We start from the raw sequence: 18,842 nt of genomic DNA, 5'->3' as shown, positions 1-18,842 counted from the left end.
TTAGAATAAAAATAAATTAATAAATCAGTGGTCCTCAAAAAATTAGATCAAAGTAAAACAACTAACCTTTACACTCTCCATTGGAACAAATACCACCTTTGCATTCCAAATCATTGAAACATGTAGTTACCGATCTGATGCATCCAATATTTGGTTCACCATGAATTGGTTCAAAGTTATCAGGACATGAGCATACTGGTTTTCTTTCAATAATATTGCAGATTGTGTTTATTCCACATGATTTCTCGCATGGGTTTACGCACCTACCCGATTGACATACACTCAATAATGGACAATCGATATTTCCATTAGGACATAGACCTTCTTTTCTACATCCTTCTATATATGCATCACCTATATGGCCAGGTGGACATCTACAGATATACCCTGATGTGGGGTTCGATTCACATATGGCGGTAGAATGACATGAAAATTCATTACACACTTCGGTGGCTTTACACGATATTTCTGGAATTGGGTCAGGTTTAAAACCAGGAGGACATTGGCATATTGACTTATGTCCATCGGCAAGACAAACAGAATTCGTTCCACATGTATATTTGTCACATAAATCCATACACGAATGGGACTGTCTGTCACAAACTTGAGTTTGTGGACAATCATCATTGTATACACAGGAAACTTCCTGACAACCGTTCGAGTCGTATGGATCGCCAGTAAATGTTCCAGGAGGACACTGACATTGAGCAACGTGATTATTTGCTACACAAATTGAATTTAAGCCACAGACCGTATGATCGCAAATTGGCTTACATGATTTTAATCTATTTGTCGGGTCTTCTAGACAAGCTTCAGTAGGCAAACATTCAACGTCTTGTTGACAACTACTCTTCTTAATTGGGTGACAACCATTTCTATCGTTAGTGTTTCCTACATACCCGGGCAGACATTGGCAACTACCTTCATGACTACTAGCAACACATATAGAATTAAATGGACATGTTAGTTCGATACAAACTGATAAACATTTTAACACTCCCAATGCATCTGGTTTACATGATTCATTATCTTTGCAATCAGCATCAACTGAACAGTCAGGCAATGAAGGTTTTTCGCACTTTGATATAATTGGATTCCAAACAAATTCTTGACGACATGAACAAACGGGTGTGCCATTTTGTTCTAACAAACAAATTTCATCCGGCCCACATGCTACTCGTGTGCATGCACTAACGCATGATGACACTCCATCGGGTACTATAGAACATATTTGACTAGGTAATTTACAATCTTTGTCAGTTCGGCATTCTCCTTTAGGTGCAAGTTTTTCGAGCTTACAACCAGTATATAAATCTCCGGGATTTCCGAAATATCCTTCAGTGCAAATGCACGAAGAACGATGACTTTCCGTTACACAAACTGCATTGGGTCCACATTGTAATTTACTACAACCATCTACACATGTTCTTGCTTCTTTGTTTATTTGAAAACATATTTCTGTATCTTTGCATTCAGCATCATTAGTACATTGACCTTGAGGTTTACATCCAGTTATAAAATTGTAAGGGTCACCGATTAATCCTGGTGGGCATACACATTTTCCAAATACACAACCGGCTCTAACACCACATTTGATGTTATTACATTGATTTTCACATTTTCCACGTTTACAAGTAAATCTATAATAATAAAAAAATAAATAATTACATGATGCAAATAAAAATATTTATATATATTGTAATATATATAGATAAAAAGTTAAAACTATTAAAAAGTAATTTAATTAAATTAAATATAATTATAAATTATTTAGCTTACCCTAAAGGACACGGCACATTTTTTGAGCATTGACAAGTTGTTGGATCGTGACAGATTTGTGGCGTTTTAGCCGAACATTCTAAAAATGGATTTCCAACGTAACCTTCAATGCATCTGCAATCATAACTTCCAATTGTGTTGATACAAACCGCATTGTTACCGCAAGCAGAAATTAGGCATTCGTCAATATCTATCAATGAATAATTTATGAATAGATTTATTTGCCGATAAATTAAGTTTTAAAAATGTAAGTACTTACCGACACATTGCACATAAGCATTTCCTTTAAATCCAGATGGGCAATAACATTCAATAGAATTCAATTTTTCTTTACACAATGCTCCAGTTCCACAAGTCGTATTAGAACATGACTTTTTAAATTGAGAATCACATTCATCATACGGATTTCCTATGAACCCAGAATTACAAACACATTTGTTTTCATTGAATATATCATATTCGCAATGGGCATTAATTCCACATCCAGGGAAGCACGAAGGCATTGAAATTGCTAAATAAATATTTAAAGTGAATGATTAATACTTCGTGTTACATATTTGTTATAAAATTAACATAATAATAATAATGTGTATACTTACGAGGCATACAAATGTAATTGGGATCACCAATGAATAATGGATTACAAACACATTCATTTGTTTCGTGATTACAACTGGCTCCTATACCACAGAAATGATCTTCACATTTTTCTTTGCATCGTCCGGCAACACAAATGTTAGGCGCAGCACAAGGACTCGTGCTCGAGCAAGCATCAGGCTTACAAAATCCACCGGCAAATGGATTTCCTATATAACCTTCCGAACATTTGCAAGTTGGTCCTTGTGGTGTTACTATACATTGTGCATCAGAACCACAAATATACCCTTCACATGCTATGAAATTTAATAAAATATATAGTAATTATAAAATGTAATTTTAGAATTCAATTTAGTCGAATAACCTTAAACAAATGATCCTAAATACTTACGCGACACACATTCACCAAATATAGACTCAACATAACCAGCATTACATCTGCACCATGCAGCATGTTTTTCAGATTCGCAATATGCATTTTGACCACAGGGTAAAATGCTACAAGGGTTCGTGCAAGTTCCTTTAACGCATGCCAATTGTGCAACACATTCGTCATCCGTGGAACATTCAATTTCTGGTGCTTCTTTCCCTAAGCCTATAAAAACAACAAATATTATTATAATCTCACTATAGATATAACCCTAGTAGATCCAAAACAATATTACACATACACCCGACAGAATATGGATCGCCATTTGTTCCGGGAGGGCAAATGCATTTATAGTGTCCTTTTTCGTTTATACACTGTGATCCTAACGAACAAGGATTGTTTTTACACTCGTCGATATCTTCACAGCCATGTAAAGGATCTCCTTTGTATCCAGGTAAACATAAACATTTCGGAGGATCGCTTGGTGTACATTGTGCATTGATACCACACGGAAACCGTTCACAAGGACCTACATGGTATAAATACACGTTGAAAAATAAAATTATAACATAAATATATAAATTCATACTTTTGCAGACGTTATTGTCAAGAACATCGGTGTAATATGGCACGGGGCAAACGCAAACTCCTGGTTGAATACAATTTTCATTCATTAAGCAATCCGAATCTTTAATACATTTTTTTTGACTGCGTGAGCATCCACGGTATGGATCTCCACTATAACCCTCTGGACACGAACACTCATATGTGCCTGGTTTATTGATACATTCGGCACCGTAACCACATGAATTAATTTTTTCTTCACATTCGTCGACATCTAAAAAATTATTTCAAGGTTAATATTTAAATTTATGAAAATAAAATACACACACACACACACACATATATATATATATATATTTAAATATATATATACATACCATAGCAAGATCCATCTTCTTTAGGTCGATATCCTTTTGGACAAGCACAATAGCTAACTCCACCTGAAATAGACACACACTCTGCACCAACTGGGCATTTTCCTTCATTACAACCAGCTAATGTGCACTCCCCATTAACAATTTGATATGGTGGTCTACACTGACATTCTAACGAATGACATTCTAAACAGATAAAAAAAAAAAAAAACAATCAAAAATGAAAATAAATTTATATTACATTAAATCGATAATATTACCTTCGCAGCTAGTAAAAGGGTTTCCATTGAAGCCCGGAGGACATTGGCACTCGTAACTACCGGGAAGATTCTTGCAAACTGCGTTCACTCCACATGCTGGTTTGTCTCTAAGTTCGGTGCATTCATTGGCATCCCTACATTTACCAGTTTTCGGATCTCTCAAATAGCCTCTTTGGCAAATACAGACGCTTTCACCCACAAATTCATCTCGTACACAAATCTCTGATCCGGGACAAGGAGATTTTGTACTACAATGTGCAGGGCTTTTGGCTTGAGAACATCCTTCTCTAAATGGGTCACCACCATTTGTTCCACCGGGGCATTGACACGAAAACGATCCAGGTTCGTTATTACATACTGCTCCTGGTCCACAAGGATTACCCTTGCATTCATCTATATCTAAACACCCAGTGTTCGTATTTCCCGTATACCCGGCTGAACACATACATTGAGCGTTTTGATTGAGTAGCATGCATTCAGAATTGGGACCACATTTTACATCTTCACACGGATCTTAATATTTAAAATATTTTATTAGTATGTTTGACGTTATGATACATTATGATACGTCGGATATTATTCTTACGTCTACAATCATCACCAACATTCGGCTCCGGACAAAAACAACGCTTTTGATTGTTGCAAACAGAATTTCCTGGACATTCGATATCAGCCGTACAGTTTATGACTTTGGTGCACTTAATAAATGGATCCGGATCAGGTATAGAATTTCCAGGACAAATACAATTAAACGTTCCTGGTAAATTAATACATAAAGCATCTTTTCCACAACTATTAATGTCAGAGCATTCATTAATATCTGTAAATAATTCAAAAATAATATATTAGGTACTTAAATCATTAATATTATATCATATGCACAATATACAAATAACTGATTAATATTTAAATTGTATAATCATACCAGTGCACTGTTTAAATGCGTTTCCCGTGAATCCTGGTTTACATTGACATCCAAAACTTCCTGGAGTGTTTGTACATAATGTGTTTGCTCCGCACCGACCGAACGGTCCATTTACTTGATCACATTCGTCAATATCTTAAATTATATTTTACATTATTATCATTTTTACATAACATAAAACATAAAGGTAAAATAAAACATAAATCAATCTTACCAACACATCCTAAAGATAAATCATTTGGATTATACGTCCATCCCTCTTCACAAATACAATATGCTTCTTGGCCATTGGGTTTACAATAAGCGTTAACTCCACATTTAACATCTTCACATGGAGCTAAATATATATAAAAAAATGCATAGTTATGTTAAGAGTTAAATACAAATAAAATATAAATTATAATGTACCTTTGCACTGTATTCTCGGCGGAGCACCTACGTATCCAGTTTGACATTGACAATGGAATCCACCCAAAGTATTTGAACACATGGAATATGGACCACATGGCTGAGCCAAACACTCGTCTATATCTACACACACTGATCCCTTAGCTTCAAATCCGTTTTTACAAAAACATTGACCTTCAGTACATTCAGCATTAGTAGTGCAGTCAAAGTTTGATTTGCATAACACCGTTACATCGACCTAAGTTTAATAACAGTTGAAACATTAATTATTTATTATAATGAACACCATAATATTGCTATTTACTTGTTCACAGGCAACTTTTGGATCTGGTTTACCAGAAAATCCTTGTGGGCAAAGACAATTAAATCCTGGGCTAGTATTTTCGCAAAATGCATTAGGACCACACGGTTTACTTAAAATTTCACATTCGTTGATATCTAAGTAGATAATAATATAAAAGTTTTAAAGAATTTAATTCAAAAGATATATTAGAATGAATTACCATGGCATCCTTTAATCGGGTCACCGGTGTAATCTTCTTTGCACGAACAAACAAAACTTCCAATTGTATCCGTGCAAATACTATTATTTCCACAAGGTGCATGATCGCATTCGTTTATGTCTAACACGAACAAATTAATTATCATTAGTATTTATCACGTTAATTTGAGTAGAAAAATAAAAATGAATGCAAAAGACATAACTACACAGTATAAGTCAAGAAGTTGTTCCAAAACAATAATAAATTGGTACATACCAAAAACTTGATGCGTTCGTGCCACACAATAGAAATAAAAAGAATCGGTTTACCTCCAACTATTCAATCAGGTACATGCTGCTAAGTACTTGTAAAAATAATAATAATGAATTCCTGGCCGACGAGAACCAAAAACAATATTGTACGCTTTATTTTTACTAGAATGCGTAAAACACTCGAGAAAAGTAATCAAAACTTAGCTCGATACGATTAGATACTAGAGACTAGAGTATTGGCCCCACAATAGCTAAAATGAAATATGCGTCGCGAAATGAAAGCGCCATGCAAAACTAGAAACGTGTACAAATTGAGAGGAATCAAGCGTTACTGGATGGGCACTAACTTTGGCAATAATCTATTGCTGAACCAGTGAACCCCTGCGGGCACAGACAAGTGTACGACCCGGGGGTGTTTATGCACTTGGCGTTGATGCCGCACGAGCTGGACGACAGTGCGCACTCGTTAATGTCCGTGCATCCTCCGCCCTCGGCCGACCCGGCGTAGCCGGTGGTGCACACGCACGTGTAGTTTCCCATCGCATTCACGCACTCGGAGTTCGGGCCGCACGGAGATGATTCGCATTCGTCTACGTCTGCATTTGCAACGGTTGGTTAAACGATATCAAAAATGTTAAGTAAGCGAGTGTTAAACTTGTGGTAAGTGAACACATCGTACTATTATTTACAGATAATATCTTTCGATGCGTAACGTCGCTGGACGTCATAATACGTTTGTGAACAGGTTTCGGTTATGCGGCGTATTTGTTGACGAGACATAGAATGCTACATTAGTCAAAGATTTAAACCAGTCGATTTCACTCGAGTGCAGTTTTGACATCGGTATACAGATGCGATACGTTACATTTTCAAACTTTTGTGTGTATTCCGAAATTCGTGCAAGAGATATTTAAAAAAAAAATAGTTAATTGAGACTGTATACGTTTGTCTAAAACTCAAAAATTACATTTTTACAGTTCGTTGCTGTTTAAGATAATTTGATTTGAGAAGTCAACAAATACGATAGAATGTTTATAATTGTTAATAAGTCACGGATTAAATTGCGTGTTGTATTATACAATATCTGGAGGCGAGCCCTCATGTTTTCGTCGCATACCTTTGCAAGAGTGGAACGGATCGCCGACGAATCCTGGCGGACAGGAACATCGAAAACTGCCTTCATTGTTGTGGCATAACGCGTCTCGGCCGCAAGGTCCCCGAGAACATTCGTCAACATCATGACATCCAGCCCCATACGCATCACCTGTGTACCCTTCGGGACACTCGCAATGGTGTCCGCCCGGAAAATTCGTGCACAGGGACCCTGGGCCACAGGCATTCGGCAGGCTGCATTCGTTTACGTCCACGCACTGCCAAAGAATAATTAAAATGTTAAACATGTCAGTTGTATAGTGTATAATCCTCAAATAGTTAACCGAACAGTTTGTTATTTAAAAGTTACATCGAAGGCTTATTAATTGCTAAACATGTATAACAAAAAAAAAAAAAAAGAAAACATACATTTTCATAGTCTTTAAAATAAATGTATAATGATATTTTTGTTGTGAAAATCGTGTTCAATTTATTTTTATGTGAAATATATTTATTCATATAATGATATCATCAACTATTTTATTTTGATCTTCGATACATTTCTACTACGCAATTAAATTTAAAAGAATCTCAAGTTTACATTTGGTAGATACGTATAGGAACAAAGTTTTAAACTTTAAACGATAATCGTTACAGATATGATTCGTAAAAAAATCGATTGTGTTTTTGTTTTGAGTAACTAATAAATCCCGATTTAATGAATTATTAAGCATCTACTATCATTGCGGTAAATTATTTTTCACTGCAACTAGTTTAAGGTTTTAAATGGAATAAAAGAACAAAAACACTAATTAAAAAATTATTATAATTATTTTGAAATCGTCTTAAGGCATTCAATAAGAACATTCACACAAGTATTTATTAGGTCTGTTATGCCAACAGTAATTATAGGTGCGATTCAATTATTAATAGTAAATTAGCTGTATGCATATAATACCTATAGTGGCCATTATAACAAACGATTAATGTTACGCTATTAAAAATTGTAGTTCCTCTAAATCCTTATATGGCATTCGCAGACGATTCAGTTTACGTAAGTAATATCTTCTAACATCTGCAATTTTACCGATGATGTCAAGATAATAAAAAAATAACATCACCATAACGTCACACACTTAAAAAACCAGAATCGCCAATGAAGTATAGTGGTAATAATGATTTTTGTACCGTAATACAATTTAATATTTAATACTACTAATTACTATATTCCAAACGTTATTGCAGATAACCCTGTAATTAGATTAATTGGCTGTTGCATTTTATCATTTTCAACCGTAACGATTTAAAATTAATGTTATATTGATGATAATGATGAATTAATTGAAATAAAAAACAATTGGATATCCCATTAAAGCGTTAAAGATAAAAAAAAATTTGTTTTAGCACGAGTTTACTCGTATAAATGTAGATAAATGCTTTTATTCGTTGATCGGACGAATGTATTAATTTGTACAGAACTGTACAATCTGTACAAACCTGTATTAACATGTACAGAAAGGTACAAACGTATTCCGATAATGGAACAAATAAATACCACTCGATTTGTGGATACGTAAATCCGCGGAAAATTAAGTCTGTTAGAATATTATGCAATCGGAATAATTACCCCGTCGTACGGATTGCCGACAAATCCTGACTGACACTCGCACGTATGGTTACCCGGTGTGTTTCGGCATATCGCGTTGTTACCACAGGCGTCCGGTCTCAAACACTCATCAATGTCTGAAAAAAAAAAAAAACACATACAGTTATTAGTACTTAGCGTACGTATGACGTTACCGCGTATAATGGTCGTCGTAAAACCATAGGTACGCCCGTGTGAAATATGCGGTTTATTAGCATACCACACGTTCTGGTAATAACTACGAAAATAAACACGGTACCTATTCATGCACGGGGATATTATTGCGGATGAGCAATTATAACTATTGACAATAACATTTTTGAAATTAGTCAAGGTTTCGAACCCATCGATAACCGACTTAACCGCACAGTAAGCGTTAATTACACATCGCATTAGCAGTTGGTAATAATCTTGGTATTTGTCAATATTCTTGGTTTTACGTTCCAAAATAAATATAATTCGAACAAGAGGCTGCGAGATTTTTCAGAAATCGGTAATGATTCGGAATTCCCGGGAAAAATAGACACGCTGAAAGCACCCACGAGACCAAACGAACGATTCGATTGTCCTGCTCTTTTCAGATCGGTCGTTGAATTCCTCGGTGATTGATGGGAAACTACGGCAAGGTCGACGACTGTATTGCAATTTTTCGGTTGTCAGGCCTATTTCGAATGTTTTGACAATGGCCAATAGTGTCGTTTCGAATGAACGGTCGACACATGCACATCGCTAAATAATTCCCAACGACTTACCTCTACACTCGACTTCGCCGTCGCCGACGTATCCGGGTTTACATTTGCACAAAAAATGCGATGGTAAGTTGCAGCATTCGGCGTTCTGTACGCATCTGGACGCAATGGCTGGATCCTCGCACTCGTTAATATCTAAAGTTAAATTGATTCAATTATTTTAATTATTGGCCATAGATTGTTGATGTTGTTTACTCTTGAAAATTGTTATTCCCCGTTAAAATTTGGGCCAAGGACAACAGAAGAAAATGACACTAGAGCACCGGTGGCCCACATCACGTAACACATCTTTCTCGACGTGCACGTGATTTAAATAGCTATTATCGCTGTGCACTGGTATACGTATGCATGACCACAGACGCCATATTATTAGTTTTTATGGAATAATGTCATACCTTAGATGCCTTACTACGAACAATATCAAGATGGGAATTTGTTTCAGTTATTGTTTGGAATCCGAGGAAAACTACTAGAGTTTATTAAACATAATTTCGATGTAGGTTTAATAACACGAAAAATAATAATCGCAACCACTGACATTTCGTGTCGCCGCTTCCGCGAAGTTATTACAGTGCGTACAATGTACAACAATAAAAATATTAAAAAAAAGCTACTGAAACATGGTTCAGGGAAAAATCATGGTAATAATGTTAATCCGGTTTCGCCAGTCTTGAAGTATATAACGGTACGTTATATAAAAACAGACTGGGAGACGGCCGCGGAATGGATAAGTAACCCATGCAAGGTCGATGCCATTTAGACTACGTTCCGCAAGAACCACTGGCCAGATTGCTCGATCACGGTTTCGTGTATAATATAATTATACACGGCGCTCGGACGTGATTATGCGCATATTATGGGTGCAGAAGTCTTCTATGCGCATGTGTACCTACGTATATGCGTTTACGCGCGTATTCGTATAAATGTTTATATATATATATTTAATATTATCGTGTATTGTACTGTTATACGTGCGGGCGTGTGTGTTATGCGACTCTTAATTGTTCATACCTTGGCAGTGAAATCCGTCTCCGACGTATCCAGGAAAACACGAACACGTGAAGCTGCCCAATGTGTTGGTGCAGTGAGCGAATACATCGCACGGGCGGTACTTGCATTCGTTCTCGTCTAAAAATAATATCGCGACATGTTACAATAATCAATTACATTACATCCGAGTCCATAGGGACTTTTAATGTGAGAATTCGCGCTTGAACGATGACGGTACCTGGCACTTGACATGAACATCCACCGTATCCGTCGTTACAATGGCAAAGGGAATCGAGACATGCACCGTTCTGACAGGGCGTTCCTTCTTTAGCCTCGCAGTCATCTGAAACAATGGCGAACGTTATATATTTCAAATGTAAATCGTTTATCCGAAGGTCACATAATGGTCATACGCGCTTAAAAAATAAAACATTTACAAATATATATATATTGACTGAGGACTGTAATAAGATACGAAGAATCCGTAAGTACACTGGATGTCTCGCGATATTAGAAACGTACGAGTATGCACGGTACATTTATATAACACAATACCTATAAATAACGCGTTGTAGTTAGTCTTTATTAATTACATTAGTTTCTGTTGTATCACGTACAGATCCGGATGATAACATTTCGCAAGAAAAACCGAACAATTCGCTGTATTCAATTATACAGGCACAACAAATTTACGTATCGCATGACTTACAAAAACGTACAAGTAAGGATTCCGTGATTCTGGTTTTTTTTTCCCGCCGCGACCCAGACGGTATATCATATAAATTCAATTAATATTATTCAATTCGGTTGATGGCCTTGGAAGAAAGTAATACCACCGTTCGATGTAAAAAAAAAAGTTATAGTAAAACCGTCCGTTTTTATTACGCCATTATTTTGTTTTAATTGTCTGCATCTTTAAAGTTTGCATATGTAACATGTATGTTCTTCTAGACCATGGAATACATATTATTAGACCACGTGGTTAAAACTGTATTAACTCTCGAGTACCTTATTAAAGCACAAGTGAACTGTTTGAATATTTAAATTAAACCAAGTTAAATAACAGTTTGCGAGCCTTCGGTTTTGTTGTATACAAATTGTATATATATATAGAGTTCGGTAATGATTCTCATGCGTCTTCGTGCGAGAAACGCGAAACAACGGAAAACGTATTTATTTTTTTATTTTTTAATAATACGTAAAAAAAAAAATTATAAGAAACATAATATAGGTACATATATAATATTATGTATATATACGCGTCCAAATAACTGTGCGATAAACAAAAACGATTTACAGTTAATATGTATGGTGTTACGAGCGCGAAATACACACATAGTGGCGGAAAGAAACGGATGTCCAAATGGTCTTCCAATTACACAGTGCGATGCATGGAAGAAAAGTGAATTAAAGCGACATAGCATTTGTTATACATTCTAAGGTCATTCACCTAACTGTCGTTTTATATATATATTATATTATAGCATAACTATACTTGCACATTCTTTAGAGTGCACGATTTATTTATTTATTCCTATTATCATTATTATTATTATTATTATTATTATTATTAGTAGTAGTAGTAGTAGTAGTTGTAGTAATATTTATTATTTTTTTACCATAAATATTCTATTGCAAAAATATGTTCAGCGTACAGTCGGGGTAATTAACAGTCACCACCGGTAAGAGTATAAGAGATTCTCGGACAATTTATTTTTTCTTGCTCCCCGTAACGAAAATTCGTGACCGACCCGTAATGAAACGTCCCGGCGCGACACGAACAGAGCCCGCGGTTTTCCCGGGACGGCGTTCCATACATCTACACCCGCGTGGCAATAAAACATAAGCCTATTGTTTTTCGCCTATACATCCGCCACGACCACGGTCATTATAACGTGATAAATTATACACCCGGCCGATGCGCTCGCCCGCCAATAATAGTAATGATGATAATAAGAAGATACGTTGACCTCGGTGGAATGGCTCCGAACCAACGGGAATTTCGTGTTAAAAATAAATAAAAATAAATAATCGTACGCGAACGGACGGGACTGTCTAGTGGCGTCTGCCGAAGTTCCGTTCGTGTTGCATATTAATAATTATACATCGTTTCACTGTACGCGCAACTTCCGGTTCGTAGAACGTATCTCGCACGTGCAGTCCCTGCGTGATATTGGCGCAAGACATTATTATTATTATTATTATTATTATTATATTACGCGTACGTGTTCGCAAACCGTTTTGTAATTTTCGATGTACGTATGGAGGCGAAACGATGAGAGAGGTTAAAAAGGGCCTTGGCCTTAACGTTATTCTTTACATATATATACACACGTCAAGTCTGACGTACGCTGTGAACAGTGCCGTAACTACCGGATGTGCAAGGTGTGCATTGCACATCGGCCCCCAAACCGTTATAGGCCCCACACGATGTATTATTATAGACATTTTAACTGAAGTAAATTGATAAAATTTATTTATTTATTTATTTAATGTAAAAAACAGACTTATCATATTGTTAAATATTTATAATCAAATAACATATCCAACTACTAACTAGTTGCCAATGATCAAATGCAATATCATTGATTATAAATACTATTATATTACTAAAATATTTATAATCCTATGGTAATATTAATTTTTAGAACAGAAATAGCAGAAAATAATGCAGGTCTACATTAATGCAGGTCATTTAAAATTAAAGATCTACTAGACTACCTTCCATAATATAAACACCGGTTAACATATTTTATTTATAGTAGGTAAATATTTTTTTGAAAAAATATTTAGGCCCCGAATTCAGATTTGCATACCATCCCCATAGTGTGTAGTTGCGGCACTTGCTGTGAACACTGTACGGTACATATACGTAAGCCATTTTTTAGATATCATAGACGGTGAAGTACACAGACTGTGCTGGCTGAATAAGGTTGTGTACTGGGTCCAATTTTTTGCTACGAAAATTATTTTTAAATACAATGTACTCGAAAAATATCTGTAGTGAACATTTTAAGCTTCGTATGATATTTAAAACATCCGATTTTAAACTTGAAAGTTATAGTCAGTGAAGTATTCATAGCGAATGAACATCGTAAGAAAATAGTTGTTAGAGGAGGGGAGGAATAACTTTTTAAATGTTCCTGATTAGAAAATATTGTTCCAATAAATTTTGAAGATAAAAAAGAAAGAAAGACCTTCTCTAATAGTCAATTTAAATCCGCTTCTGTGTATTAATTTAAAAAATTTAAAAAAATTTTCGTGTATTATATTTGTAGGTTAGGCAAATACTTGACAACATATACGGAAATAGTTGAATCATATTATTTCTCGCAAATGAAAAGAAAAATAATGTGACTGAAAAGGTTTATAAAACGAGTGTGTATTATATAGTTAATAACATCTATATCATTATCAAATATCGAGAAAAAGATAGCAATGCAGTAGATGAAAGGTATAGTGGAGTATAAATTGATAGTTAAATTATAAAGAAATTTTTTTTATCCGTATCGAGTATTTTTTTTATAGAACTGAAGACGCCCGACGACAGTGCACGTATTATTGAATGATGTCATTATATTTTCCCACCGAGATGATGATGAACCGGAAAGAAAATTAACGTGACAATATCTTGCCGAAAAAAATATTACATGTAAGTACTCCATTTTTTTCGTTTCAACTATAATACTATTTATGACGATGTAATACTATATTATACATAGAAATTTAAAATCTTTACGGGTCGATATTAACATAATAAATTCGATTTACCCACTTAGGTGATCTGTCAACATTGAACGTTATGCAAATTACGTTTTGAATACGCAATAAATCAAATCATCTACGAGCTGTGACAATATACAAAAATGCAATGTACATAAAATACACATATTATATTTCTCATGTCCGAACAGATACAAAAAACAAAATCATAAGAATTATCTAGCTTATAGCCGTGAATTATTTGAGTAAAATTATTATGGTATATTGCTGCAATAGTGTTCGTGTAATTGTTATTTTCACTTGTAATAATATTATGCAACAAGTGTATTTAAAAAACGAAGAAGGCTCTCATGGGAATATGGGATAATTAAATGGAAGTCGAAGAGAAATGCGAGGGTTGGATACTTTAACAACAAAAATTACTATAAAAAAAAAAAATAATAATAATACAACATCAGAGCGAGAAATAAAAAGAAATTACTTCGACATCTTTCATAATGTTTTGGGGCGGTTATCCCTATCTTGTCATTATTGTCGGCGTTGTTTGTCTGTTAATGTAACTTACTATAATAACAACAATTGAAACAGATTACGTGTATTGTGGGTGGTACAGAAACCTTTCGGACGATGACATCCTTCAGGCATATTTGAGACGATTTTTAGATCTTCAGATAAGACGAATAGAATAAATGAAAAAATGTTTTTTCATTGAATCTTATAAAATATGGAATTTGATATAAATATATATATATATATATATATATATGCATTGTGTGTAATGCGGTGCTTTTCTGTCAAATCGTAAAAATTACTTTATAAATATGAATCAAATTAAAATGTATGTAGTAGTAAACGAAATAACGGTACTGCGACCACCGAGCAGACCAGGCTAGTATAAAAACCGTAGTATTGATAATGCTGAGACAACGTTGAACAATTGTTTATCATGTGTCATCCTCTCCTAGGCACGATATCCGTTTTCCTCGGACAAAATGTAATCAAAACGGTACACTCTGTCATGGTCAACTAGGCATATATTTTTTGTTTTTGCGATCCTGATGACAATTCGATTTTGGTTTGTTTTGTAAAATTCTGCACAAAATAATAAAAACACCGTCCATTCGAGATTTTTGTAAGCGAACTTCTCAAAATATTACGCGATATTACGATGATGATGTAAAGATATCCCACGATAACATAGATAAAGCTTTTATGTGTTATAACGGGTTTATTAGCACTACAAGGTCATGTGTTAAATCAAATTTCAGATGAAGAAAAAAATGTATAAAGATATTTATTCATTATTGCGTTTCATGTTTACGTCCATGTTCATTTCGGAGTATCCGATATCATTGAAAAATAGATTAGTCCAAACACTAGAAGCGTTATCGACTCACACTCTGAATATAGTTGCATTTCCTTTTGATTCAATAGCGCGACGACCAATATTATTATTATTAATCCTGTTTTATTTCACGGTACTACGTCAACACGTCTTCATGCATAGGTTTAATTTTTTTTAATATATATATATTTTCTTTTACACTCGCATGGCGTCGTTTGATTATTCAAACAACGTGCCGGTTGATTATTAAGAGACCCATGCACGTCCCCGGCGACGACGCGACGACCAACGTTTCGAGTAGGTACATCATCCCGCTTATTACATTCATATTGTGTCCGTCCGTATAATATAGCTGACCGCATGCTGACTCACCCCAGTGCCTATTCCGAACGATACCTTAACTCGGTAGACACAGTGTGTTATATGTGCGCGTCTGTGCGGTTACCATAATAGGCATATTAATGACTGCGGTACCGCCTGCCCTGTACATGTAATATATATGCATGTATGTACATGGATACCTCCCGCGCGCCGAGAGTCCCAAAGTGCGGACCGGACGGATTTTGACGGTTTAATGTTTTAGTATTCATAAAATATATTGATATAATTACGCGGAACGAACAATAAAAGTATATCGATTGATTGATGATGAAATATCGAATTCGTCGGATAAGTATACCTTTATGGGTTTGGACACATGATCACATGATCTGTACAGAACAAACGATGGAATATCAATTATACAATAAGAATTGCAATTAAAACCGAAAATCATCTATTGATGTTTGTCGCATTTCGACGGATCGAAAATCCAACAATTTGAATTGTTTACTATGAAAATAATTTCAGTCATAAAAAATGCATATGGTACTGTGTTTGTATAATTGTGCACATTAAATATCATACGTTAAATGTAATATTTTTTTTTTTCTTTATAATACATAATAGTATTATTCCGTCACAATTACGATATTGCATGCGTTGTATACGTGTTTACGATATTCACGAAAGCGCACACATATTGGTACTATTAGTAAAAAAAAATGTCATCATGCGCAAGTCATGTAATGCATACACTACAGTATGTCGAGGGTCGTGAAAATTAGCCCATAAGTACGTATAGATTTTATATTATCAAAGCCTTTCATTATTTTGATTGATAATATTAACAGTGCAACAACTAAAAATACGACGATATTAAAATAAAAACGCACATTAAAAATCATAAAAATCATTTAATCATAAATCTGCCTTGGCTTATCGCAAAATAATATTGAATACATATATCGTAAAATATCCGGTTTCACCTACGCGTGGGTTTGTCATTTTAACTCCATCGTTATATTTCTATTGCAAACTCGTTGAAATAGTTTATCATATTGAAATACACCATTTTATACTTACTCGTGCACTTGAGCTCTCGTCTCAGTTCATCAGAGCCTTTGTAACAGTCTTGTTTGCCATCACATAGTCGTGAAAGCTCGTACAGTTGTAAAACCGTAGTTGATTCGTTCACTTGGCAACCAAAGTATCCGTCTTCCAAGTTCAAAAAGAACAATTCTCTTTTTATTCCAAATCCAATTCCGCCTTGAGCATTTACCTACAGTTAAAACAATAAAATAGTGAATTCACATACTTCAAACAAATTTATTTTATAATATATTGATATCAATTATACAAATATTATCACATGATTGTATACAACAATAAAAAACAACTCTTAAATCAGTAATATCTACACCCACCTATATTATATTAAAGTTTGATTTTTTTATGTTTCAACAAAGATATTTATTACGACATCATAAGATTAATTTTCAGCTCACTGAATGAATTTATTCAATTAATTAAATAAGTAACCGTACGGAAGGAAATATCTAATTATCTACCTTGCGAACTTGTATTGTGTACAGCTCTATTAATATAATTAACCGTAGTAGTATAACTGGCTCACTGTTGATGATTATTCTTTAATAAGAGTTATGATTATCGCCTATAACTATAATATGCCCTACATTTTAAAACAAAAAGACATCATGTGGTGCTTTTAGCCCTGAGATTGATTTTATTCGTATCTGTTTTTTGACTTGATCGTATTTACAAAATATATTATGGGTGTCAAGTGCACGTAGCTAATTTATTATAGCAGTCAGAAATATAGATCACATATTATTTAAAAAAATGTACTCAACAGAAATATTATAGTCTTAAAGGTTAAAACAAGTGTCTATTATATTATATCGTTATTCTATTTTAAATTATTAAATTAAATTTAAATAAAATGGTTGAAGCATAATATACAGAGTCTTATTCTTGTTTAATATACGAGTAAGCTTTTTGATTGCCTTTTAATTGTATGTAAGTTCTTTAATGTATTACGTCAAATTTTAAATTGCATGTGGTTTTTATTTTTTTATTATGCCAAATGTTAATTTTTCTAACATCGGACAAACAACGACGGACCTGCAGATGAAAATGTAACGCTCCATCAACGATTGCATGGTTTGTTGGATTCGTTTAGGTTCACGCAGTAGCTATTATCTAAGTTTATGTCATTATATCGTCTTCGTTTTAACTACAAGGTTATGACTCCCGGGAAACCATCCGAGACTCCTATGCCCTTAACCTTAGGTTTCTACCATGACTATTTTATGTTTTCTGTTTTTTTTTTTTTTTTTTTTATATATATATTTTCCGAATTAAATTCAAGCAAATTACACGCATTCGAATAAATGGCAGTTCTGTGGCTTTATATACGAGAGTGCAAACATGAAATAATAATATATATATGTCAGTAATAATGCATATGGATAATGTAATAATTTCGATTCTTACCATAGCTTCATGTTGGTATCTATTTTAGGCAGAAGTCAGTTTCTAATAATTATTTTATTCATTTTCAAATAAAGAAAATAGAATATTATGTAATAGTATAACTATATTTAATCGATATTTGGTTTTATATATTTAATCAATTCATGTAAATAAGTATATATTTATAAGTAAATTATAAAATGCTTATAGGAAATAATATATCCCAAGTCTGGATTTTCTTTAGTAAGCGAGCGTTTAAGTCACTCTGTCTGTTTGACTATGTACTCGTATAACCTATTAGTGACCATGATAATATAATTATTTTTAAAATGTAGAGATAACAATTAATCAACACGTATTGCAGGCACTGTAAACCGTTAAAAAAATTATCTAAGCGAAAAAATAATACATACGTCTGTGGCCGCTTCTAATATAGAAAAAACTAAGGTTCTA

General features: G+C 34.3%; 1 protein-coding gene across 1 annotated transcript in view; it reads right to left on the bottom strand.

The window, feature by feature from the left end:
• Positions 1–18,842, bottom strand: part of LOC112684289 — a 68,399-nt gene that overhangs the window by 27,426 nt on the left and 22,131 nt on the right. The window contains exons 3-24 of the mRNA XM_025555718.1: positions 16,980–17,175; positions 10,746–10,850; positions 10,529–10,645; positions 9,521–9,652; positions 8,751–8,866; positions 7,149–7,401; positions 6,379–6,627; positions 5,781–5,900; positions 5,582–5,715; positions 5,278–5,515; positions 5,084–5,206; positions 4,870–5,004; positions 4,531–4,764; positions 3,945–4,457; positions 3,688–3,870; positions 3,336–3,584; positions 3,048–3,275; positions 2,768–2,971; positions 2,379–2,672; positions 2,039–2,290; positions 1,780–1,969; positions 67–1,640 (exon numbers count right to left, since the gene is read on the bottom strand). Coding sequence (XP_025411503.1) covers positions 67–1,640; positions 1,780–1,969; positions 2,039–2,290; positions 2,379–2,672; positions 2,768–2,971; positions 3,048–3,275; positions 3,336–3,584; positions 3,688–3,870; positions 3,945–4,457; positions 4,531–4,764; positions 4,870–5,004; positions 5,084–5,206; positions 5,278–5,515; positions 5,582–5,715; positions 5,781–5,900; positions 6,379–6,627; positions 7,149–7,401; positions 8,751–8,866; positions 9,521–9,652; positions 10,529–10,645; positions 10,746–10,850; positions 16,980–17,175 — 5,839 coding nt within the window. The remainder of the gene's footprint in view (positions 1–66; positions 1,641–1,779; positions 1,970–2,038; positions 2,291–2,378; positions 2,673–2,767; positions 2,972–3,047; positions 3,276–3,335; positions 3,585–3,687; positions 3,871–3,944; positions 4,458–4,530; positions 4,765–4,869; positions 5,005–5,083; positions 5,207–5,277; positions 5,516–5,581; positions 5,716–5,780; positions 5,901–6,378; positions 6,628–7,148; positions 7,402–8,750; positions 8,867–9,520; positions 9,653–10,528; positions 10,646–10,745; positions 10,851–16,979; positions 17,176–18,842) is intronic.

Source organism: Sipha flava, unplaced genomic scaffold (genome assembly GCF_003268045.1).
Source record: "Sipha flava isolate LNK unplaced genomic scaffold, YSA_version1 104_pilon_pilon, whole genome shotgun sequence".
NCBI lineage: Eukaryota > Metazoa > Arthropoda > Insecta > Hemiptera > Aphididae > Sipha > Sipha flava.
This window is presented reverse-complemented; position numbering and strand designations above follow the sequence as displayed.